This window comes from Trachypithecus francoisi, unplaced genomic scaffold, assembly GCF_009764315.1.
Source record: "Trachypithecus francoisi isolate TF-2019V2 unplaced genomic scaffold, Tfra_2.0 Lachesis_group4, whole genome shotgun sequence".
In the NCBI taxonomy this organism is placed as follows: Eukaryota; Metazoa; Chordata; class Mammalia; order Primates; family Cercopithecidae; genus Trachypithecus; species Trachypithecus francoisi.
Window position 1 is genome coordinate 19,641,005 of NW_022681469.1, and position 27,148 is coordinate 19,668,152.

General features: G+C 40.2%; 1 protein-coding gene across 7 annotated transcripts in view; it reads right to left on the reverse strand.

The window, feature by feature from the left end:
* Positions 1-27,148, reverse strand: part of UBN2 (ubinuclein 2) — a 105,400-nt gene that overhangs the window by 75,489 nt on the left and 2,763 nt on the right. For 6 of the 7 annotated variants that reach the window (XR_004433329.1, XR_004433328.1, XM_033194977.1 and 3 more), the window contains exons 2-3: positions 23,711-23,803; positions 5,921-6,022 (exon numbers count right to left, since the gene is read on the reverse strand). Coding sequence is in view for 5 of the 7 variants with exons in the window: in XM_033194977.1 (XP_033050868.1) it covers positions 5,921-6,022; positions 23,711-23,803 (195 nt within the window). In the remaining 2 variants the exon portion in view is untranslated. The remainder of the gene's footprint in view (positions 1-5,920; positions 6,023-23,710; positions 23,804-27,148) is intronic. The other variant, XM_033194973.1, reaches the window with a different exon arrangement.

The following is a 27,148-nucleotide window of genomic DNA, read 5'->3' on the forward strand; positions in this document are numbered from 1 at the left end:
CTGATAAAGATGGGTAAAAGGCAGACATTAAGTGAAGGACAACTTAACCAAATGAAGGTGTTCAAAGTAGGAAAGAAAAAAGGAACTTATCTGATTGCAGAAAGATATCTGTTACCTGGGATCTCCAGACCTCTACTTCCGAGGTTCTTCACATCATCTAACTAGTCTTTAAGAAAGTCAGATTTTGGCCGGGCGCGGTGGCTCAAGCCTGTAATCCCAGCACTTTGGGAAGCCGAGACAGGCGGATCACAAGGTCAGGAGATCGAGACCATCCTAGCTAACACGGTGAAACCCCGTCTCTACTAAAAAAATACAAAAAACTAGCTGGGTGAGGTGGCGGGCGCCTGTAGTCCCTGCTACTCGGGAGGCTGAGGCAGGAGAATGGCATAAACCCAGGAGGCCGAGCTTGCAGTGAGCTGAGATCCAGCCACTGCACTCCAGCCTGGGCGACAGAGCAAGACTCCATCTCAAAAAAAAAAAAAAACAAAAAAAGAAAAAAAAAAAAGAAAGTCAGATTTTTAGGGAAACTTCTTTGCCATGGGCAAGGAATATACATACCCCATTAATTACTATAAGAATATTAAGGCTAACTACAAAAGCTGTAACTTTAACCTGTATCCTTTTCAATTATATGGAGAATGGAAAAAGGAAGAGGATCCAGTTCAATCACACTGAATTAAAAAGAAATAAAATGATTGAAGAAAGGTAAAAGAAAAAAATGAACTACCTTCTTATTGCTCTACTTGATACACTACTAGAAAAATCTACTACAAAGAGCTACACTATTATAAAGATCTTGAAGAAAAGGGGCAGGACCATCTGCAAATAAAGAAGTGATGTGAGGAGTGAAGGATTAAAAGTGAAAAGACTGTAATAATTCTGAAAACTAACTGTGACAAGATAAAAACACCTGTACTCTTTGCCTACATTGTTTTGTACCATGTTTTATAATTTTCAGTACTTCTTCATATAAATTATTTCATTTGGTCCTCATGATACCCTTGTGAGGTAAAAAAGGCAAATATTACTCCCACTTTAAAAGTGAAAGCCAGGTAAGTACCTTACCAAAGCAATTCTATATACATGTTTATGGCAAAGTCAGTGGCTGCCTCCAACCCATCTACTATATCAAGCAGCTTCACGTGGGAGTGAAACATGTTCATCCCCAGGTATCCAGGGCAATTCTGATGTGCTCAAAGTCTGTTTTCTTATGCAGTATTCTGCTGAGCTTTTCCTATCCGAACACTCTTCAGGGGAATACACTCTTTATGAATATTTAGTTTAGCCATTTCAGTAGAATGTATTAAGAGGTAATACACTGAACTTAAGAATCCAAAGTCCTGGATTTAGATTCCTTGCCTATGACTAGCTACTATGACCCAGGGAAAATCACTTAACATCAATTTTAGACGGTTATAAAACAGGGACAATATTACTTCACAAAGTTCTAGTGAAATTTAAAAGAGATTATCTAAATAAAGTGTGATTCATGCCTGGTATCATTAATAATAAATAAAACATTTTCTTTCAGCTCTTTTACAATTTGGTAGCATAAATATGAGACTAAAAATAATCTTCAAAAGCATTTATTTTCAGGTATTTATTTTTAGTAATTAGTGCATGATTCAGAATATATCAAAAATATGCCAACATGGAAAGCTTATTGGCAATACGATAAATGAAAAGAACAAGAATCATTTGGTTTGACTATAGTTGTTTTATGTCTGAATTATCTCATAAAAAAAAAACAAATAATATATCAAGAGCAAAGACACTAAGTTATTCTGTAAGTCAAGCAATCTGCATTTCAGTTCAATTTGTTCTTATAAAACAGGAACCTATCTTGTTCAGAAACTAGTTGTATGACTAAACAATTTGTATCTACAAAATTCATCCTAACTTATTAATTAACAGTAGCTTTCAACTTTTCTTCACCACAATCCAAGTGGAAAATACATTATCCATCAAAATCTAGCACAAACATACACACACAATAAAAACTGTATAGTCTACCAATGATGTACTAATTCCTATTCTATTTGAGTTCATTTTCTTTAAAAATACCAGTCATGTCCTTTAAGTTGATGTATAATCCAATTATGGGTTACAAAAGTCAGCATGAAAATGTCCTAAATGCTACAAAAGGAGATATTGAAAATGTTATTTATAGAAGTTACATACTATATGATTTTCTCTATAAGACATTCTGGAAAAGGTAAAACTACGAAGACAGTTAAGACCAGTAGTTGCCAGTGATTAGGAGGGAAGGAGGAATGAATAGGCAGAGCACAGAAGATTTTGAGGGAAGTAATACTATACTTCTGTGTGATACTACCATCGTAGATATGTGTCATTATTCATTTGTGCAAACCCACAAAGTATATAACCCCAAGAATGAACCCTACTGTGAACTATGGACTTCGGTGACAATGATGTGTCACAATTCCGGGCTCATCAACTATAACAAATGTACTACTGTGGTACAGGATGCTGAGAGGAGGGAAGGTAGTGTGTGCATGGGGGCAAGGTGTTCATGGAAGCTCTGTACTTTCTGCTCAGTTTTGCTGTGACTCTAAAACTGCTCTAAGAAAATAAAGTTTATTAATTAAAAAAAGCTATTTAAGCTACTTAATAGTAGCTTAATCACATGTGAGTACATGTGATGCCCATTTATATATGGCTAAGTTCCTTCTTGGGTTATTTAGAATTCAAAATGTACACATAATATTAACACTTCTACTGATGCTTTGCACTTGCTTCACGTTCTTCAGCTAGTTGACATTCATTACCTTATTTGAGGCTCAATAATTCTGTGGGGTAAGCAAGTTACAGCAGAGAAAACCGGATAGCACTGAAAGACTTGCTCCTGGCTACATGGCAAATTAGAAACTGAATTAAGAGGCCGGGCGCGGTGGCTCAAGCCTGTAATCCCAGCACTTTGGGAGGCCGAGACGGGCGGATCACGAGGTCGGGAGATCGAGACCATCCTGGCTAACACGGTGAAACCCCATCTCTACTAAAAAATACAAAAATCTAGCCAGGCGAGGTGGCGGGCGCCTGTAGTCCCAGCTACTCCGGAGGCCGAGACAGGAGAATGGCGTAAACCCGGGAGGCGGAGCTTGCAGTGAGCTGAGATCCCCCACTGCACTCCAGCCCCGGCCACAGAGCGAGACTCCGTCTCAAAAAAAAAAAAAAGAAACTGAATTAAGATTATAATCTAGACCTCTTCACTGAGTTACAAATCAAGGTCAAGACTCTGGAAAACATTCCATGCCCTGATTTATTGGTTGACAACCTTTTTTGTAATACGAAGCCCATTTTACTCCAAAGGGCACTGGCAATATGTTACTTCTACAGACCAGGCTGCCTAGTATGGTAAATAAGATTATGTCAGGACACCAGAAGCAACTTAGGAGTTTGACAGAGTATCCAATGTGCCTCAGGTTGAAGTCCTTACTGTCATTCTACTACCTTTATATGTTCTGTCATCAACTTTATAAGCAAACACTGTAGCAACAGGAAAAAAGACATACTATATAATTTGTGGGGAGTGTAATAGTCACCTAGCATCACTTTCTGTATATCCTTAATTACTGCACATCGCAGAGGATATCACAATCCCAGGGATTAGATTACTCTAGTATATAGACAAGAATGGAAGAACATATACATTCTCTACTGCAAAACATGACTTGCTGTCTTTCATTTGCTATGTGATCAAGGGGCTGCTACAGTCCTTAAATGCTCTCCTAAATTCCTCTTCCTTTTATAAGAGACAGGGGATTCAAGGGGAAAAGCTGTAGGGCTCAATCAAAACAGACTGGTGATAAAGACTGGCATTCAATGTACCATCCTGGTAATAAGGCATGGCAGCAATAAAGAATTAAATAGGTATTAGAGATGTCTGCCAGATTAATTTCAACCTAGTAGCACCAATCTTTAAGACTGCATGGCTCTTATGTTGGAAGTCATTTAGAAACACACCTGCCCAAGTTTGGGAGTATCAGTAAAAATCAAGATGCAAATATATGCCCTTTGACCAATAAATTCCACTGTTAGAAATTTACCCTACCCATATAAATGCACTCTACAAATACCCTTCATACACATTTACTTAAGTAGATAAAAGCATCCAGATGCTCAATTATTTGTATGTACATAAAACCAGAAACAATTTAGACGTACATTAAACAGGACTAGACAAATACACTATGTACTTTAGGTATATTCGCTAACAGCCATTAGGATTATATCCATGTACTAATATGTATCACTGAAATTTCTGGACAACTACACAAGAAGATTTTTAGTATTTTTTTTTTTTTTTTTTTGAGACGGAGTCTTGCTCTGTCACCCAGGCTGGAGTGCAGTGGCTGGATCTCAGCTCACTGCAAGCTCCGCCTCCCGGGTTTACGCCATTCTCCTGCCTCAGCCTCCGGAGTAGCTGGGACTACAGGCGCCCGCCACCTCGCCGGCTAGTTTTTTGTATTTTTAGTAGAGACGGGGTTTCACCGTGTTAGCCAGGATGGTCTCGATCTCCCGACCTCGTGATCCGCCCGTCTCGGCCTCCCAAAGTGCTGGGATTACAGGCTTGAGCCACCGCACCCGGCCGAAGATTTTTAGTATTTACCTCTCAGGAGTGGGGCCTCTGGGTACTTTACCTTCTACTTCATAATCACCTTGTACTTTATTGTTGTTTTACCATAAGCATGTTAATCTTACATTAAAAAAACAAAAACAAAAACACTCAAATCTCTGTAGGCCTCACCTCCAGAAATCCTAATTCCTTTTTTTTTTTTTTTTTTTTTTTTTTTTTGAGACGGAGTCTTGCTCTGCCGCCCAGGCTGGAGTGCAGTGGCCGGCTCTCAGCTCACTGCAAGCTCCGCCTCCCGGGTTCACGCCATTCTCCTGTCTCAGCCTCCCGAGTAGCTGGGACTACAGGCGCCCGCCTCGTCGCCCGGCTAGTTTTTTGTATTTTTTAGTAGAGACGGGGTTTCGCCGTATTAGCCAGGATGGTCTCGATCTCCTGACCTCGTGATCCGCCCGTCTCGGCCTCCCAAAGTGCTGGGATTACAGGCTTGAGCCACCGCGCCCGGCCCCTAATTCCTTAAGTCTGAGTTAAGATAAGTGTACTAACATTCTCATCCTTGATTGAGAACCATTAGCTTAACATAATGTTTTTCAGCATTTGATTTTCCTTTTTCCTTTTTAAAAACTTATTTTTGTTCTCAGTTTGAGCAAGGGGTGATGATGGAGTCAACGCTATAATTAGACATCTGAAAATGAGCAACTATTACAGAATCCCAAGAGGTTCTTTCAGTAACTGGAAAGGAACAGAGCATATGAAAATAAAGACATTGTACAGAGTCAGCAAACATGAGATTCACTGGCCAAATCCAGCCCACCGGCTTGCAAGCTAGAAATGGATTTTACATTTTAAAAATTATTGGGAAAAAAAGAAATTAATATTTCATGACACATGAAAATGATATGAAATTTAAATTTCACAGACCATAAGTCAAGTTTCATTGTAATGCAGCCACACTAATTCTTTAGGTATTATCTATGGCTGCTCTCATGCTACAATGATAAACTTGTGTAATTGTAACAGAAACCATAGGGTTCACAAAGTCTAAAATACTTACTTATGTAGCCTTTTACAGAAAAAAGTTTCATAAAACTTGGTCTATTTTAACAGTGTAATAGCAACTCACCATAGACAAACCCGAAATTACAAAATTCTCAATCTGCAGTATTCTTAAAAAAAAAAAAAAAGGTAAAAAAATATTTAAGTAGTGAACATGGCTTTTAAAAGCACAAATAAAAACATTCACTGCACTATTTAAGTTACTTTACCCTTGACCTCTACTATCCCATACAAACAATGAATTAGCTGCTATATTAAAGATACATTACTCACAGCCTCTGAGTTATCAATAAATGGATCTGTCTCATCATAGCCAAAGCCTATATCAATTAAATCTTGTAGCCGATCCTTCCGGTGTTTACGGGGTTTCCCACCCTGCAAAGAACAGACATGTTAGACTGATTCGGTACTCATGCTGTTTTCATCAAGTTTAAAAAGACCTGTTAGAAGAATTCAATTAATCTTTGTAGACAATCCCCCTCTCCAGGAAGTTTAAGACCTCCCACACCTTGAGTGCAAGTTGCACTTAGTGACTTGTTCCAACGAGTATGAAAAGGGGCAGGACAGAGGAACTTCACAGTAGAAACCCTGGCCAACACTCCCTTACTAGGTGGTCACAGTCAGCATCAACAGGGACACATCATACTGACTGCACGCATCCACGATCTGTGACAAAAACTGCACTTCATCACCTGTGACCTTCTCAATAACCTATAACCCCAGCCTAACCCTGAGAAAACCATCAGACAAAACCAAATTCATGGGCATTCTATGAAATGAGTTACCAGTGTTCTTCAAAGTTATCAAAATCATCAAAAAGAAGGAAAATGTGAAAAACTGCCACAGTATAGATGAACCTAAGGGGAAATAATGACTAAGTGTAATATGGTAACTTGGCTGATTCAGGAACTGAAAAAAGACACTAGGGGAAAACTAGTAAAATCCAAATAAAATGTGGAGTTGAATGGTAGTGTGCCAATGTTGGCTCCTTAGCTGTAACAAATGTATACATTGCAAGATGTCAACAACACTGCAAGATGTCAACAACACTGCAAGATGTCAACAACAGGGGAAAGTGGGTGAATGCTGTGTGGGAACTCTCTGTATTGTCTTTGCAACTTTCCTGTAAACCTAAAATTATGCTTAAAATTATTATTATTATTATTATTATTTTTAAAGACAGGGTCTTGATCTATTGCCCATGCTGCAGTGCAGTGGCATGATCATGGCTCACTGCATGTTTGTTTTTTGAGATAGGGTCTCACTCTGTCACCCAGGCTGGAGTGCAGTGGCATGATCATGGCTCACTGCAGCCTCAAACTCCTTGGTTCAAGTGAACCTCCTGCCTCAGCCTCCTGAGTAAGTGGGACTACAGGTGCATGCTATAAAGCCCTGCTAATTTTTAATTTTTTTTTGAAGTGCTGGGATTATAGGTGTGAGACACTGGGTCTAGCCTAAAATTATTTGTTTTAATAATTAGAATTATACACACAGACATAAAAGAAAATGAAAAATGAGCGCATGTAAAAACTGAAATGAGTATGTGAAATCTGAGTTAAGATCTATTATCTAGTTAACTGTATTATGCCAATGTCAATTTCCTAGTTTGGATAACTGTAGATATGTAAGATATTACTACTGGGAGAAGCTGGGTTCAAGGGGCACATAGGATTTCTCTGTAATATATTTGCAACTTTTTGTGAGTCTATAATTCTTTTTTTTTTTTTTTTTTTGATACAGGGTCTGGGCCGGACACAGTGCCTCATGCCTGTAATCCCAGCACTATGGGAGGTCGAGGCAGGGGGATCACTTGAGGCCAGGACTTTGAGACCAGCCTGGCCAAAATGGCTGAACCCCATCTATACTAAATATATAAAAATTAGTCAGGTGTGGTGGCATGCCCGGCAATCACAGCTACTTGGGTGGCTGAGGCTCAAGAATCACTTGAACTGGGGAGGCGGACGTTGCAGTGAACTGAGATGGCACCACTGCACTTCACCCTGGACAACAAAGCGAGACTCTGTCTCCAAAAGAAAAAAAATGACACAGGGTCTGGCTCTGTAGCCCAGACTACAGTGCCATGGTATGGTTATAGTTCACCTTGATCCCGTGGGCTCAAGTGATCCTCCTGCCTCATACTCGCAAGCAGTCAGGACTGCAGTCACAAGCTATGGTACCCAACTTACATTTTCTAAGCATCTTCTAAGACTTCCCTGTCCCATGATTTTTTTGGTAGGGGAGCAGGGAAGAGGACGCTTGGAAAGAGAAGAGAAGGCCAGGTGCAGTGGCTCACACCTGTGATTTCAGCACTTTGGGAAGCCAAGGCAGGAGGACTGCAAGAGCCCAGGGCTTTGAGACTAGCCTGGGCAACATAATGAGACCTGTCTCTACAAAAAAAATTTTTTTTAAATTAGCCAGGCATGGTGGCATGTGCTTGTGGTCCCTGCTACTTGAGAGGCTGAGCCAGGAGGAACCCAGGAAGTTGAGGCTACAGTGAGCCAAGTTCATGCCACTGCACTCCATCATGGGTGACAGAGCGAGACCCTATCTCAAAAAACAAAAGCAAAAACAAAATCAAGAAAACAATGAGTGCAAAGGATTCTGCAAACCAATATGCCACCACTAAGCCACAGTGAGCCTCATAGAGAGCATGAGATGCAAGATGTAAATCTCTAGTCACCTCATTTGGTTTCAGCTCTCAAATCGCACACCTCTCAATGAAAAGTGTGATTCTAATGGTTAAAGATGAGTAAGTTGTATGTAACATGGCCCTTAAATAAAAGCAAATTGCTTTGTCTTGTTTCAACGCAAAGAAACAGTGATCTGTTCCAGTGCTTGAGGGAAAAAAGTTATGTCAAGGCCGGGCGCGGTGGCTCAAGCCTGTAATCCCAGCACTTTGGGAGGCCGAGACGGGCGGATCACGAGGTCAGGAGATCGAGACCATCCTGGCTAACACAGTGAAACCCCGTCTCTACTAAAAACTAGAAAAAAAAACTAGCCGGGCGAGGTGGCAGGCGCCTGTAGTCCCAGCTACTCGGGAGGCTGAGGCGAGAGAATGGCGTAAACCCGGGAGGCGGAGCTTGCAGTGAGCTGAGATCCGGCCACTGCACTCCAGCCTGGGCGACAGAGCGAGACTCCGTCTCAAAAAAAAAAAAAAAAAAGTTATGTCAAACTTACGAAAGACATCTCCAACATGGTGTCATCACTTTACAAAGTAACTTGCAAAGGCAATTCTGACTAGCTACTATTACATAGTGATGCTAAAAAAAACCTAACTCCCATATAAGCTGTGACTCCACTGTACGCTTTTTGGCGGACAAAACAACACGATTACAACACCATCACCACCAAGAAAGACATTGTGGTGCGAAATATAAGTAATGGCTCCCATATTTTTAGATTTTACAAGTTAGGTAAAAGTTTCAAGTACAATTCTAGGAACCAACATAGGGTGGCAACATCTTGCTAAATAAGGCCACTGAGGGTATAATCCCAGAACAATGACAATCCTCAAGAAATACCAGTTGGCAACCTTAAACAACATGCATACATATATATGTGTGTGTGTGTGTGTATACACACACAGGTGTAATATATATATATACACATATACACATATATACACACAACATACCCGTGTGCTTAGATGCAAAATACATATTAGATTGTCCTTATTTTTCCCATTTGGGCAGATCTGCAGACTGAGACCTTTACATTATGTTATAGAATTATGGTGAGAATCAGCATTCAGGAAAGGGAAAGAGAGAGGTTGGTAGGAGATAGTCTATTGAGAAAAAGTTACACACAAGCATTTAAGGACATGAGGGATGATTTCGTCCTAAAATGAGAGAGAGAGGAAGAGATCTAAGAAATATATAAAAATCCACAGACAAAACTAATGAAGAGGCCTAGTCCTGCCACATACGAAATATTTTTAAAGTTATGGGAGTTAAAATAGATGAGGCAGGAACATAAGAATAAAAAGATGGCCAGGCGCGGTGGCTCACACCTGTAATCCCAGTACTTTGGGAGGCCAAGGCAGATGGATCACGAGGTCAGGAGATCGAGACCATCCTGGCTAACACAGTGAAACCCTGTCTCTACTAAAAATACAAAAAAGGTGGCGGGCGTCTGTAGTCCCAGCTACTCGGGAGGCTGAGGGAGAAGAATGGCCTGAACCCAGGAGGCAGACCTTGCAGTGAGCCGAGATCGCGTCACTGCACTCCAGCCTGGGCGACAGAGCAAGACTCTGTCTCAAAAAAAAAAAAAAAAAAGAATAAAAAGATTAATGAACAGCACTGTTCAGAAACCTACCCTAGCATATTAACAATTAAAGACGAAAAAGGCAGCATTACAACTCAATGGAAAATGATCAATAAATAAGATTACAGTGAGATATCGATTTCCTCTATCAAATTATAAACCTTTAAATTCTGAAAAGATGGAGAATAGGACTGCTCAAACACTGCTGATAAAGAGTGTACCAATAAAACTCTTTTGGAAAGCAAACTGAAAGCATCTGCCAAGAGACTTTGCAATACTCTTACATTTTCTTCTTCTGCTTTTTATATGATTTCCAAATTTCCTATGAAGTATTACTGTTATAAAAGAAATATGCTAAAATAATTTTTAAAACTCTTCATCTTATTTGACCCAGTGATTCTACATAGCTTATTTTGAACCATTACTTAGAGTCAAAAATATCTGTTAAGAACTTATGCCATAGAAAGCAATATGTTAAAATACCAGAAAGAATTTAAGTATGAAACGTCCTTGTCTTCAGGTAACTTAAAACAAGATAATCTATTAAACAAACTTACTGAGCACTTACCATGTGCCAGCCTTCATGGATTTTTTAGTTATACACAAGAAGTACAGAGAGGGGAAGAGAAGGATTAAACAAATGACTACCGTAGTTATAAATGGTAGAAAGGAAAAAGGTCGAAAGGAGATCTTTTCAACAGAGGACCTAATCAAGGCTTCTTCCTAAGATAATCATACCCAGACAAGGACAAGTGGAGTTAAGCACTTACGGAAGCCACTGAAGGCATCAGCACAAGGAAGCAACTGACAAGATCAGTGTTTAATAAAATCACTCTGACTACTGGTATGGGGAACTAACACAGTTGGGGAATAAAACAGCCAGAAAGAAAAAAAAAGCTCAGATTTGCAAGAAATTCACAAGTCACTGGGGGCATAAAATATATATTTAAATACCAAGCTACCATTCACTGAATGCTAACCTTGCATCAGATCCTATACTAAGTACAATCATCTAATAGTTCACATTTGACAAATGAGAAAAACGAAGGCTCAGAAAGGTCAAGTAACTTATCTAAGGTCACACAGAAAGTAAGCAAGCCAATCTTCAAACTCATGACTGCCTAACTCCAACAGGCCATTCTTTTAAAAATTCTATATGAGAAGTTATAGAACCTATAGGGTCATTTTTTAAGTTGAAAACACCTTAAACTCTAATAAAGCAAAACTGAAATTAGTGTTCCCACTGTCATCTGTCTCCAAATTAGCTTCTTCCACTTGACATTCCTATTTTGTTCATCCTATTTTTTCTGCCTTAAAACTATCATTGGCTAAAATTAAGAGTGATGACATCAAATGCTAACATGGACATGGAGCAATTGGTTCTCTCATACATCACTAGCAAGAATGCAAAATTATGTGGCTACCTTGGAAAACGGTTTGGTAGTTTCTTTTTTTCTTTTAAAGCTCTCTCTCAGCGAATCAGGTAGTTTCTTACTAAGCATAGAGTTACCATTGGACCTAACAACCCCACTCTTACATGCACCCAAGAGAAATGCAAATGTGTATTCACACACAGACTTGTACTCTCATGTTTACAGCAGCTTGATTCATGGCAGCCAAAAACTGGAAACAACCCGACGGTCATCATCTGGTGGATGGATAAACAACTGTGGTACATAATCCACAGTAGGAATACAGTGGATTACTGCTCGGCAATAAAAAGGGACACAGGCAAAACATGGAGGAATTTCAAAAGTACTATGCTGGCCGGGCGCGGTGGCTCAAGCCTGTAATCCCAGCACTTTGGGAGGCCGAGACGGGCGGATCACGAGGTCAGGAGTTCGAGCCCATCCTGGCTAACACGGTGAAACCCCGTCTCTACTAAAAAATACAAAAAGCTAGCCGGGCGAGGTGGCAGGCGCCTGTAGTCCCAGCTACTCGGGAGGCTGAGGCAGGAGAATGGCATAAACCCGGGAGGCGGAGCTTGCAGTGAGCTGAGATCCGGCCACTGCACTCCAGTCCGGGTGACAGAGCGAGACTCCGTCTCAAAAAAAAAAAAAAAAAAAAAAAAAAAAAAAAAAAAAAAAGTACTATGCTAAGTGAAGCAGAAGCAGAAGACATGAGATTCCATTTACAGGAAACCCTAGAAAAGGCAAACAAACAAACACCAAAAAAGCCTAGAGTCACAGGAACCAGATCAGAGGATGCCAGGGGCTAAGTCTGGAGGGACAGATCTGTCTATAAAGGGAATTTTCTGGGGTGACGCAATTGTTCTGTATCATTATTGTAGTAATGGTTACAGGATTGTATGCATCTGTTAAAATCCATCCAACTGTACACTTAAAATGGATGAATTAAATTTATTTAAATTATACCTCAATAATGCTATTTCAAAAGTCTCTCATAATTTCTGCTTCCAAGTATCTCTCCCCACAAATCTTTGTTGCCATGATTAACCATATCTATAGCTTCCTTTCCATTCTGTCAATGCTAGAATGTTGGCCTTTGTTTTTCACTTAAACATAATGAATGTCTTAATTAGCCTCTCTTCCCTCAAATTGTTTTTGAGACGGACTCTCACTCTGCTGCCGCCCCGGCTGGAGTGCAGGGCATGATCTCAGCTCACTGCAACCTCTGCCTCCCAGGTTCAAGTGATTCTCCTGCCTCAGCCTCCCCAGTAGCTGGAACTGCAGGTGCACATTACCACACCCGGCTAATTTTTGTATTTTTAGTAGAGACAGGGTTTCACCATGTTGGCCAAGCTGGTCTTGAACCCCTGACCTCAGGTGATCCGTCCGCCCTGGCCTCCTAAAGTGCTGGGATTACAGACGTGAGAGCCACTGCGCCTAGCCTCTTCCCTCAAATTTATCCTACATAATTACCACCTAATTAATATTTTGAAAACACCCTATCATTTCCCCTGCTCAAAATGCTTCAGAAGCATTCCACCTATAAGAATTGAAAACCCTTAACATGGCACCAGTTAAATGCCTTCTACATGTTGACTCAAACCACCTTTCCAACTTTCTACTTAAAATTTTCCAACATGAACACTTCATCCATTCAAACTGTCTATCAACTTTCCCCCAAACACACCTTCTTACCATTCCTTGTGCTTTCTCCCCATCTGGGATAGTCTCCTGCTACTCCTCTTAATCCTCCCAGCTTTCACATATCAGCCTACATTTTCAATCTTTTCTCCAAGATGCTTTCTAATTAAAATCACAATGACAATGATCTTTATCTGCTCTCCTATCGTACTTTTTGTCTAGGCATAAACAGCTGCCTATAAGATTTACTTGGGAAAGCTAAACAAACACGTTCTGTTGTAATGGGCACAATCAGATATATGCAGAAGTGCAAACAATTTATGGGTAGTTTGAGATTTAGGAACATCTATGTCTAGCCAAAGTGACTAGTTTGTTGCCACCAGAAATCATAATAGTTCTGAGTCCATAATCTAATCTAAGCAGCAAAATGATTAGCATTGTTAAATAAGTATATATCTTATCAAGGGGAGCAAATAAAAGACTTAAAGTTTTATTTGATCATAATAGTATTAATCTGACCAAAATGCTTCCCCCCAAAATGATCTTACAAGTATAAGGTCTTCACCAAGCGTATCAATTATAAAAGTATAAATTATACAAACTACCACATATCTATTCAATGTTAACAGCCATTGAAGAATAATGTGGTAGGCTGGGCGAGGTTGCTCATGCCTGTAATCCCAGCACTTTGGGAGGCTGAAGCAGGTTGACTGCTTGAGCCCAGGAGTTCAACATCAGCCAGGGCAACATGGTGAAACCCTGTCTCTACCAAAAAAAAAAAGAAAAAAAAGCTGGGCATGGTAGTGCATGCCTGTAGTCCCAGCTACTTGGAAGGCTGAGGTGGGAGGATCACTTGAGCCCAGAAGGTCAAGGCTGCAGGGAGCTGTAACCACACCACTGCACTCCAGTCTGAGCGATGAAGACCTTGTCCCCAAAACAAATAAATAAGTAAATAAATTTTCAAAAATTGTGATAGAGAGTATTTATTAATATAGAGGGTAACAAGAACAGTTTCCTAAATGTTATGTACAGCTCAGGCTATTCACGAAAAGGTGCTATCAGTGTTCACTAAGCATTTGAAAAGGTCCTCAACTTAAATGGTAATTATGGAGACAACATCTAAATAACAAGATATTGTTTCTTCCACGATCATACGAACAGGATGATCTCATCTATGAAAAATAAAACATGGCCGGGCGCGGTGGCTTAAGCCTGTAATCCCAGCACTTTGGGAGGCCGAGACGGGTGGATCACGAGGTCAGGAGATCGAGACCATCCTGGCTAACACAGTGAAACCCCGTCTCTACTAAAAAATACAAAAAACTAGCCGGGCGACGTGGCAGCGCCTGTAGTCCCAGCTACCCGGGAGGCTGAGACAGGAGAATGGCGTGAACCCGGGAGGCGGAGCTTGCAGTGAGCTGAGATCCGGCCACAGCACTCCAGCCTGGGTGACAGAGCGAGACTCCGTCTCAAAAAAAAAAACAAAAAAACAAAAAAACATAGCAATATATATCTATAAATATGTATAAAATGCTCAAAGAATACACAACAAGCAGATAACCATGGTCATTACGATGGAGAAGGGATAGAACTGGAAACAGTGGTACAGGAAGACTTTGATGTACTATGTATTATTTGAATTTGTCTTTAATAAAAGGAACATATTCATGTATTGCTCAGGTGATCTAACTTTTTTTTTAAGAGACGGGGTTTTACTATGTTGCCCAGGCTGGTCTTGACCTCCTAGGCTCAAGACATCTTTTCTGCCTCAGCCTCCCAAGTAGCTGGGATCACAGGTGTGAGCCACCAGAGCTGGCTCTAAAAAAATTTTTTTATAGTGCAAGAAAGTACATATGTAATTGCACATGCATTTTAAAAATTCCTGAAAGGATATACTTTAAACCATCAAATTATTCACAGTGGTTCTCCTTGGCGGTGGACTTACAGGTGATTTGCTGATTTTTATTTTGATCTTTTCATTTATCTGTATTTATATATCCTCTTTCAGTGAACAGTAACAACAACAAAAAAATCTTTGAAATATGTGACTGCCCACATACACACAGCTCTCTGGGGCAAGAAACTGACAGGGTCTCTAAGGAGTGACCTGGTTAGCTGGGAGTAAGGAGTAGGAAGGAGATTTTCTTTTTATCACATGACCTTTTGTATCTCCTGAGTTTTATTAAGGACATGTACTACCCACTCAATAAATGTTATTTTATTAGGTTTGGCCCACCAAATGTTCACTACCAGAGTTTGGAACTCCTCCTCATTTGGCTCTACTTCTCAGTCCCACTGTGGGGAAAGAGTTTTGGATAACCTGTATTTGACACACCCATACCTGAGTACCTCTTTCTTGACTCACTTTCCAACAACCAGGGTTCCACAAGCATTGCTCCACTTATAAACAGATTTCTGCCAACTATAAGGCACAATCCAGTTTCCTCCTTCATCACAGAGGCCATTAGAGTACTTTTCTAGGTATAGTCTGCTTTTCCTCACTTGCAGTCTTCCTGGAAAACTTCTAACCCTGACCTGCCTCCTGCCTTACCACCCCATTTCTATTCTCCACCCTCCAGTTCCCTAATCATACTAAAATTCAATAATGCGTAAATTGTATAAGCTGGAACCAAACTTTTGACAGTTGCCAGAAAGGTACATACAAATTAATTCACAAATTTTTTTTTTTTTTTTTTTTTTTTGAGACGGAGTCTTGCTCTGTGGCCCGGGCTGGAGTGCAGTGGCCGGATCTCAGCTCACTGCAAGCTCCGCCTCCCGGGTTTACGCCATTCCCCCGCCTCAGCCTCCGGAGTAGCTGGGACTACAGGTGCCCGCCACCTCGCCCGGCTAGTTTTTTTATATTTTTAGTAGAGACGGGGTTTCACCGTGTTAGCCAGGATGGTCTCCATCTCCTGACCTTGTGATCCGCCCGTCTCGGCCTCCCAAAGTGCTGGGATTACAGGCTTGAGCCACCGCGCCCGGCCAATATTAAAATTTAACCTAAAGAAATTCAAGTTACATTGGCAAAGGATTATAGTGTCTTCCCTACTAGAAAGATCTCTGTTGAATTACTCTCTTTTTCAGTATCCTTACTGCAGCAGAATCAAAATCTTACTTAATTCTCTGAACCTCTGTAGTTGATATTACATAGTTTATAACTTAAGTAGATCTTTAAAAATCAAAACTTATTTTCCAAACAACAACAACAACAACAAAAAACCCTTGAATTTTGTTACACCTAAAGTGAAGAACCTCCTTCTTATCTACTCTTCTAGGCACTAGCCCGCTGTGACTCAGAAGAATATTCCTCACTGAGTCATTAGTACTTGCTTAACCTGACAATCGGTGTTTTAGGCCAATGCAGCCTCATTACACTGTAACACTAAACTGGAAAACAAACAAACAAGATGTTCTTAGTACTGGACCCCCTGACCCCGAATTGCCTCCAGCTAATAGTAAACCAAACTAAAAACCAACATTCATTGATCACCTCTAGTAGACAGAGCAAGAATGACCCTGATTGCTAAAAAACACTCCAGTCCTACAAGTGAGAAGAAAACATCCTGTCAACACAAGACTCCCTATTTGTCCCAGCCCTGCCACAATCTTATCTCTTTACATCTATGCCCATTTCATCAACCTACCAACAGAAAGGAGCTGAGTTTCAAAGCAGTGGAAATACAGCCAAGAGCTGACTACACAGCACAAAAATAGTATACACAATTTCTTTAATTACCACATATGGATACCAGTCCTTCCTCCTAAATACCCTAAAACTGCTGATTCTCAATTGTTCCTAAGGGATTAAGGAAGGCTGAAGAGAATTTATTCAATTCAAAGAGGCCAAGGAATTAAAAGGGCATGTCACAGCAAGTGATTAGAATTGGTAACTTCAATAAAGAAACTATTAATTTGATTTTTTTTTGTTTTTGTTTTTGTTTTTTTTTGAGACGGAGTCGCCCAAACTGGAGTGCAGTGGCCGGATCTCAGCTCACTGCAAGCTCCGCCTTTCGGCTTCACGCCATTCACCTGCCTCAGCCTCCCAAGTAGCTGGGACTATAGGCGCCCGCCACCTCGCCCGGCTAGTTTTTTGTATTTTTTAGTAGAGATGGGGTTTCACCGGGTTAGCCAGGATGGTCTCGATCTCCTGACCTTGTGATCCGCCCGTCTCGGCCTCCCAAAGTGCTGGGATTACAGGCTTGAGCCACCGCGCCCGGCAAGAAACTATTAATTTGAACTAGGAATTCCTCCTTGCCCTTTATTTAAGGCCCTCTCCCCTACCCCAGTTTGCTTTAAAAGATTATTTTATGTCTTTATTGTACATGTAATAGCATACTATTATTGGTCTATGAAACCCTAAATCCACTGGTATTTGTGTTTTGCAAGTAGGATTTACTTTGTGGTGGTGTCAACAAGTTTTCCCAAAGCTCTATACTGAGGTGATCCTTAGGGACCAGACCTAACATAAGGCCAAAACAAACAGGAAAACTAGCCTATGAAGTTCCCAAGGAAGCTCTAACCCCTCAGCAAGTGTGGATGATCAACCAATGAGTAATCGACTTCTTACAACTCCCGGAAACAGTACACAAATGCTTTCAAAACAACTACGTGGTATCAGTTTCACATTTGAAGACAGTTTAATCCATAATTATTTTAAGATAAAATTATATTTCTTTCCACTCAGCCGAGTAGTATTTACTGTGAAGAAGTTACTCATCAGAAATTAGTTATTCCAAGATACTGCCATTCTTTAAAACATTATCTGGAAAGAATCACTTTTACAACTCATACAAAAGAAAATCAAGACTGTTCATTTATATTTCTTGTTTGTTTTTGTTTTTTTTTTTTTTTTTGGGAGATGGAGTCTCGCTCTTGTCGCCCAGGCTGGAGTACAATGGCGCGATCTCGGTTCACTGCAACCTCTGCCTCCTGGGTTCAAGGGATTCTCCTGCCGCAGTCTCCTGAATATCTGGAATTACTGGTGCCCACCACCATGTCCGGCTAATTTTTGTATTTTTAGTAGAGATGGAAAGGTTTCACCATGTTGGCCAGGCTGGCTGCACTTCTGACCTCAGGTGATCTGCCCACCTCGGCCTCTCAAAGTGCTGGGATTACACGCACAGGTTACTTCACCTGGCCTATTTTATTATTCTTATTCTTATTAGAGACAGGGTCTCAAGAAAATCAAGAGTATTTAGAAGAATAATTTGTCTTTGAGTAAAAACAGTGTTATTCCATTTGGTCAACTGTTTCACTTATAAGACTGCTCAGAATAACTTTTCTATTATCAAATCTACCCTTACCCTTCTTTTTAAAACAAATATGAAACTACTAGGGCTCTGAGAGTCCAAAACCACATAGAACCAAGCGTGAAAGATGGTATTCAATGTCTATATAGCACAGTAAGCAGATTTTAAAGTTATAATGTGATTTCATGAATATTAATAAATGTCTGGCAGAATATACGCCTTCCTATTCAGAGTCGTTCAGATTCAAATAGTCTTAACTGAGCCCCTGCTAGGCACAAGGTATTGTGCTAGGTGCTTTCATTTAGATTACTGAATTTATATCCAATTCTAAGACAGCATGATGTTTCAGAATGGCTGGGGTAATGGGGTGAGAAAAAAATCACTAAGAGAAATCTTTCAACAATTATAGGTTATCTTATGTCCTAGAAGGCCAAGAGAACAAGTCTATACCCATCAAATAGAAGCACCTTACTCCAGAGTATAGAGTAGAGAGTACAGGTGGCCTCATAAAAGGTATATATTACCTAGAGACCATCTAAAAACTGAATTGAAAACCAAGATGTTTCGCCTAAACATTCTGGAGCCTTAACTGGGAATAAAGAGAGGTATGGGAGCCTCTTTTACCTGTATCCTGCCTCCTTTCTAACCATCAAGACGAATCTGGAGCCTACACGGTTGTAGAAACGTCAAAACTTGGACTTAGCTATTTAAAAAGATTTATGTACAACAACCAATTTAGTATAATCTAGGTAAAACTAAGTACTTAACAGTCATATTGGTCTTTTTCCAAAAAACCATTTAGTAATTGATGTTGAATATGAACTGTCACATTACCTGAGCATAAGAACAACATAACAGGAAACAGAACATGGCCATAAAAATAGGACACAATGGAGGGGGGAACTCCATAAATTCAACGCAGGGTGCCCTTTTTACAATTTTATACTCCCTATAATTTTTTTTTTTTTTTTTGAGACAGAGTTTCGCTCTCCTTGCCCAGGCTGGAGTGCAGTGGCGTGATCTCGGCTCACCACAACCTCCGCCTCCCGGGTTCAAGCGATTCTCCTGCCTCAGCCTCCCAAGTAGCTGGGATTACAGGCATGTGCCACCACGCCTGGCTAATTTTGTCTTTTCAGTAGAGACAGGGTTTCTCCATGTTGGTCAGGCTGGTCTCGAACTCCTGACCTCAGGTGATCCGCCCGCCTCGCCTCCCAAAGTGCTGGGATTACAGGCATGAGCCACCCCGCCTGGCCTATACTCCCTATAATTTCTGATATCATTGATTTTCAACTGCTGCAACACCTGCCCCAAACACCAATGAAGATTATTGTAGTTGAAGAGAGATTTTGTGATAGCCTAGAGCTCTAGGCCTATAGCACCTAGCAGGACACTCTATCTTCTCTCAGGTCACTTTTGGCCTGATGATTTTCTTAAAAGGTTCCAAATAATTACCATATATATATTTATATATATTTAGGCTGGGTACAGTGGCTCACACCTGCAAACCCAGCACTTTGGGAGGCTGAGGCAGGTGGATCGCTTGAGCTCAGGAGTTTAAGATCAGCCTAGGCAACACAACAAGACCTTGTCTCTACCAAACAAGTAAATACACACACATACACACACACACACACACACACACTTAATGCTCATAGATATAACACTTGGGCATGCTTTTTGGTTAATGTACATAATATCTCTAATTAGAATGGAAATAAGAAAGTAAGTTACCAAAATAAAAATCCAGAGAAGAAATACAGCCCATTAATTTAGATTATAACAAGAGTAATATTTTATCACTGTAAATAAAATAACAAGGCTTGAATATATCTAAGTCAACTGAAACTCAGTTTCATGCATCAAATAACTTCTTCAGAACGTTGGTCTTTCTATGCCAGATGCTATCCTAGGGTTAACTAAGAAGACTTAATGCTAACTTTAAGGTACACTGAATCACTTTACTTATAGGATTATATAGAGGAATTTTTCCATTTGCAAAGGGCAATTCTAACCCTTGATTTTGTAACCCACGGCAAAATAGACACTCTAGGCTGGGTGCAGTGGCTCACACCTGTAATCCCAACACTTTGGGTGGACAAGGTGGTGGATCACCTAAGGTGAGGAGTTCAAGACCAGCCTGACCAACATGGTGAAACCCTGTCTCCACTAAATACAAAAAATTAACTGGGCGTGGTGGTGCATGCCTTTAACCCCAGCTACTTGGGAGGCTGAGGCAGGAGAACTGCTTGAACCTCGGAGGTGGAGGCTGTAGTGAGCCGATACTGCGCCATTGCACTCCAGCCTGGGCAACAAGAGTGAAACTCTGTCTCAAAAAAAAAAAAACAAAAAAAAACCCCCAAAAAAGACACACTCTGATATAGTGCTGGAAGGAGTAGAACTGGTAATTTAGTAATATATACTAAATATATATATATGTATAACATATATTTTAAATATATATTTATTTTAACTATATATTATATATAATATACATATATATTTAGTAATATATACTAAAATTATAAATGCATAAATCCTCCGACCTGAGTCGTCTACTTTTAGGAATCTGTCCTACAGATGAACTTGAAATTGTGTAAAATGCCATTTTGGCCGGGCGCGGTGGCTCAAGCCTGTAATCCCAGCACTTTGGGAGGCCGAGACCGGAGGATCACGAGGTCAGGAGATCGAGACCATCCTGGCTAACACGGTGAAACCCTGTCTCTACTAAAAAAAATACAAAAAACTAGCCGGGCGAGGTGGCGGGTGCCTGTAGTCCCAGCTACTCGGGAGGCTGAGGCAGGAGAATGGCGTAAACTCAGGAGGTGGAGCTTGCAGTGAGCTGAGATCCGGCCACTGCACTCTAGCCTGGGCCACAGAGCGAGACTGTCTCAAAAAAAAAAAAAAATGCATTTTACAGACTAATTTACTGCAGCACTATTAATAAGGGCAAATTTTTGAAAACAACCTAAATCATTTGGGGACTGGTTACAGTGTGAGAGTTCCATGCAATGAAACAGCAATGGAAGGCCGGGCGCGGTGGCTCAAGCCTGTAATCCCAGCACTTTGGGAGGCCGAGGCGGGCGGATCACGAGGGCAGGAGATCGAGACCATCCTGGCTAACACAGTGAAACCCCGTCTCTACTAAAAATACAAAAAATTAGCCGGGCGTGGTGGCGGGCGCCTGTAGTCCCAGCTACTGGGAGGCTGAGGCGGGAGAATGGCATGAACCCGGGAGGCGGAGCTTGCAGTGAGCCGAGATCCCGCCACTGCACTCCATCCAGCCTGGGCGACACAGCGAGACTCCGTCTCAAAAAAAAAAAAAAAGAAACAGCAATGGAGAGAAAGCACTTTGTCCTGATATGACCTCCCGCCCAAACATACTAAGATGCAGTAAATAAAAAGCAAAGAGCTTAAGTGTGTACAGTATTCTATAATATGTATAAAAGGGGGGTGGGAAAGGAATAGATGTGTATGTACAGAGATATATCTCTAGTACCACAGGAATGTTACTTGCCTAGGAAGTGGGATTCAATGGGTGGGCAATACAATAAAAGGAAGATTTTTAATTTTTGAATTTTGAGCTACTTAAGTGTACTAGTTGGTTAAAACATTAAGTGTAACCCATGTATAACTTGTATAAAAAACACAGTATTTTAGGATTTATACATGCTAGGATTTTAGGATTTATACATTCTATAGGATTTTATAATTTATATATCATGATACAATATAGTCTCAAAATATTACATTGAAATTAAATACTACAAATTAGTGTAACAACTTTTGCTATTCCTTCTATTTAAATGCCCATCAGTCCATCCCTAAATTTATTATTATATAGTCACAGAGCAGAGAACCAGAAGGGTCTCTGAAACACCTGAATCTCTCAATTTATAGGTAAGAAAACTGGCCTTGGCCAGGCCCAGTGACTCACACCTGTAATCCCAGCTCTTTGGGAGGCCAAGGCAGACAGATCATTTGAGGTCAGGAGTTTGAGATCAGCCTGGCCAACATGGTGAAACCATCTTTACTAAAAAAAAAATGGTGGTGCATGCCTGTAATCCCAGCTACTCAGGTGGCTGAGGCAGGAGAACTGCTTGAACCCGGGAGGTGGAGGTTACAGTAAGCCGAGATCACACCACTGCACTCCAGCCTGGGTGACAGAGACTCTGTCTTAAAAAGAGAGAGAGAGAATTGTAGCCCAGAGCTAAAAACCTCACCAAAAGGACACAAGTAGAAGATGGCCAAGTATGGCCTAGGACCTGATTTCAATTCCAATCTATTCTCATCTATTTCTTCTACCCTCAAATGGTTTCTTAATTACAAGGAGCCAGCATGATTGGGTCAAGATCCCAGTGGTATCTTGAGGGTAGTATGAATGACAAGGCCAGTGTGAGCTGATATCCTTCCTCTCGTGGGATAATTTTCCATGCTCACAGAGGAATCAGAGGGGTAAAGTGCTGCTTCTCAACTGGGTTATGTTTTAGCAAAGTGCCAAGAGTACTTAAAGCCATAGTGTAAATGTGAGGTGAGGAGTGGGGCTTTCTACAAAGTCAGTAATACTAGAAAATTTGAGAAAAATGTTAAGCAACTTAATCAGGTAATTAAAAATTATTTTTGTATTCAAACAAACACCAATATATTGTGGCACTGAATGTAAAATGTACATGAATATTTAGCATAAACCAGACACTTTCAAAGAGGTATCATGCTGGTTCTGAGTCTGATGCTACAGGCTTAGAAGTACACATATTCACTGTCAAACTCTTAAGAGGCAGAAAGGCTTGAGAACTACTATATCAAGGGAATTAAAATAGCATTCTCGATGGTGGCAGAAAGCGAATAGAGTTAGAGCTACATAGACCTGGACCTGTAGCTTACTTTTGCCACTGTGTGACGTTATATCAGTTACTTAATCTTGAACTCAGAGCCTCAGTTTCCTCATCTGTAAAATCTGGTCAATATTACTTAGCTTGTGGTTTTGTTACAAAGATTGGAGATAATATATGAAAAGCAAACCGCCTGGACTCTAGAAAGACTATAATAAATGATGGCTACTTGGCAGGATGGATCACTTGAGGTCAGGAGTTCACGACCAGCCTGGCCAACATGGTAAAATCCCGTCTCTACTAAAAATACAAAAAATCAGCTGGGTGTGGTGTTGCCCCTGTAGTCACAGTTACTTGGGAGGCCAAGGCATGAGAATCGCTTGAACCTGGAAGGCAGAGGTTGCAGTGAGCCAACACTGCACCACTGCACTCCAGCCTGGGTGCCAGAGCGAGACCCTGCTTCCAAAATAAATAAATAAAAATAAAAATGAATGATGACTACTTTATCACAAGCCTACTGGAATCTTTATTTGACTATCTAACCATTCACTTGGTTTCAATTTGTGAGAACAAGGTAAGGCAGGCAACGAATATTTATAGGCCCTCCCGACCAGTCACAGAAAGGAAACAGGTCAATAGGATTAAAAACAGTGATCAGTTTATTATACTCACATATTTCATTTCAAATTTCTTAGCCAACATTTCCACCTCTTGCCTCTCCTGATGTTCATCATTAAATGGGTCTTCTGTGTGAATGAGCTTCTTCTGATTCAAGGTGAGTGGGAGAAGAAACAGAAGTATCCATTAGTATAACAAACAGTATTATTGTTTATTTATTTATCATTATGTATGTAACAAACACTTCAATTCTATTTCAATAAATGTGATCCAAAAGGAAATAAACTAGTGAGAATATATAACATATGTTATACAATTACATTATTCAGAAACTATATTTTAAATTTAATCAATAAGAGACAACTTTTCCTAATACTAACAAGTAAGTCAGAAGTATTAAAACTAAAAAAAAAAAGTTGGTTCATAGCAAAAAATATTTACAGTTGTAATGGAATCATATATACTTCATAGTGTTTTGATGAGTAAGAACAATCCAAATTGTCTTCACCTGCAAAATGATCATATGGTCACCTCATCCAAAATACAAGGAAAAAAATCCCCAGGAACAGTAGCTAAACATGAAAATCTCACTTATAACTCTAGATTGATATCTTCACTAGCAAAGATTAACTGCTTTGATCAGGAAATGCTTCTAAAAGGAGCTCTAGATTATTAATTAAAATCAACACTTTATCATCTGCCTGTGAGTTAACACTGTGTATAGCAGCTAAGGCTTTCTGTTGAGGTCCAGTATCAACAACCATTTATATCACCAATATCCTGTCAATGGATATCCATTCAGGGAATACACACTACTTTTTTTTTTTTTTTTTTTTTTGAGACGGAGTCTGGCTCTGTCGCCCAGGCTGGAGTGCAGTGGCCGGATCTCAGCTCACTGCAAGCTCCGCCTCCCGGGTTTACGCCATTCTCCTGCCTCCGCCTCCCAAGTAGCTGGGACTACAGGCGCCCGCCTCGTCGCCCGGCTAGTTTTTTGTATTCTTTAGTAGAGACGGGGTTTCACCGTATTAGCCAGGGTGGTCTCGATCTCCTGACCTTGTGATCCGCCCATCTCGGCCTCCCAAAGTGCTGGGATTACAGGCTTGAGCCACCGCGCCCGGCCTACACACTACTTTTAAACAAAGCTAGAAAAGAGAAATAGCTGCAAAAAGATTACATTACCATGCCTTTCTTCTAGTAGGGGAGAGTGAAAGTTTATTATAATACATGGTTTAAAACACACACAGAGCTAAAAGCCCACATTAACTATCTATTTAACAAAACAAACAAAAATAGCCATCACATCCTTAAGTCTTCTACTTTAGTATACAAACATATATATGGTTTTCAATGCACAAAAAAGCCAAAACAAGGATAAAAATACTACTTTTATCCAATTTCAGACAACTGACTGAGGTAATTAAAAATTAAGGTATACTACAACTGAAATACTGATACAGATTCAATGGACTCTGAAGGGCAAGAAAAAATGCAGAAGGAAGGAAGATTTGCACACTTAGAAACTGAGATACTTCATCCTGGATATAAAGGTTGATAAGTGATCGGTCTAAAAAACATGATAGAAAAAAGTGGACAGAATGAATACGAGACAATTCATCACATTTGGGACATTAGAATAAAGGGATACTTCTTTAAAGGAGTTAACTTTAGAATCAATTTTTTAAATCATTGTAATAAGTAATAAATTTATAGAATACTTCACCCCAATAGAAGTTACCAATGAAAGGCCGGGAGCAGTGGCTCATACCTGTAATCCCAGCACTTTGGGAGGTCAGGAGTTCAAGACCAGCCTGGCCAACATGCTGAAACCCTGTCTCTACTAAAAATACAAAAACTAGCCGAGTGTGGTGGCACCTGCCTGTAGTCCCAGCTACTTGGGAGGCTGAGACAAGAGAATCGCTTGAACCCGGGAGGTGGAGGTTGCAGTGAGTTGAGATTCTGAGATCGCACCACTGCACTCCAGCCTGGTGGAGACAGACAGAGACCTCATCCCCCCTCAAAAAAAAAATTTACCAATGAAAAACAAAAACATGATCCAAAAAGGAATAAACTAGTGAGAATAATAAGGAATCCTAGGCATGTCCAGGGTATAGCCTTGTTTATTTGTTTTTGAGACAGAGTCTTGCTCTCTTGCCCAGGCTGGAGTGCAGTGGCACGATCTCAGCTCACTGCAAGCTCTGCCTCCTGGGTTCATGCCATTCTCCTGCCTCAGTCTCCAGAGTAGCTGGGACTACAAGCGCCCGCCAACTTGCCTGGCTAATTTTTTGTATTTTTAGTAGAGATGGGGTTTCACCGTGTTAGCCAGGATGGTCTCGATCTCCTGACCTCAAGATCCGCGCACCTCGGCCTCCCAAAGTGCTGGGATTACAGGCGTGAGCCACCACGCCCGGCAGGTATAACCTTAACTAGAGGCTGAGGTTAAGGTCAGTGAGCAATCGCCATGTCTATTACAAACTGCTCCCTTGTGCACTGTGAAGCCCAAATACTTACTCTGTGGTATGACTCATTTTATATGTATAAATATAAACCTATGGATCTATATTTTTAGTAAGAATCACCTTATATACCACTCTAAAATATTTTATGTACTTTATGTAGGTATCAAAAGTACAGCTTTTATTTTCTCTTGACAGCCTACAAAAACAAATTTAAGAAAATGGATTCACTTTTCTTTTACAGTTAAGAATAAACACCCTTCCCCAATCAAGACTAAGCTTTTTTGTTTTTTTCAGGTGAAAAAATATCTGAAAATTATCAACTACCCACATGCAAAACTGATGCAGTAATTTTGTCCTTTGATCTTAACTTATCAACACCATTTTCAGGAGATTCTTTCACAAATTTTATCCAAAATATGCAAACAATGAAATGCCAAGGAATTCTCAAATAGTACAGTTATATTAACATACTATAAACACTTATTTTTCTTTTCACAGTAAATGTTCAATTAAGCATGTTCACAAATGGGTGTTCTGGTTAACTGATTTTTCTGGTTTACTAAGAGTTAAACCTTTTTTTGTATATCAATCATTGCCAAAATTTATTTCTAAAATGCACTATTATCCTTTAGCCAGAAATGGTGACCAAATTAATCTTTCAGGATAGAGATGATTCCAATGCCGGTCATCATCCTAAACCACCTCAATCACAGCACTATACTGCATAGAGACAATAAGGTTAAAGGTTTAGCTAACCTGTGGTTTTGTTTTTTGTATTTTCCCAGCACAAATTATTTAATTGTGCTTTTCGCATTAAAAATAGAGCACACAAAAATTTCTGATTGTGTTTCAGTAAATCAAGGTTTTACTGTTCACTTAGTATTTACAAAGGGAACTGATTTAAATGCACCCATATGAATGGTATCCATATGTAACACACCCTTTGTTTTGTCTTTCTTTTTAATAGCCCCACATCTACCAATTTCAGCATCTGGCGCTAAAAATCTTATTTACTGATAGACAGCTATTTCAAAAA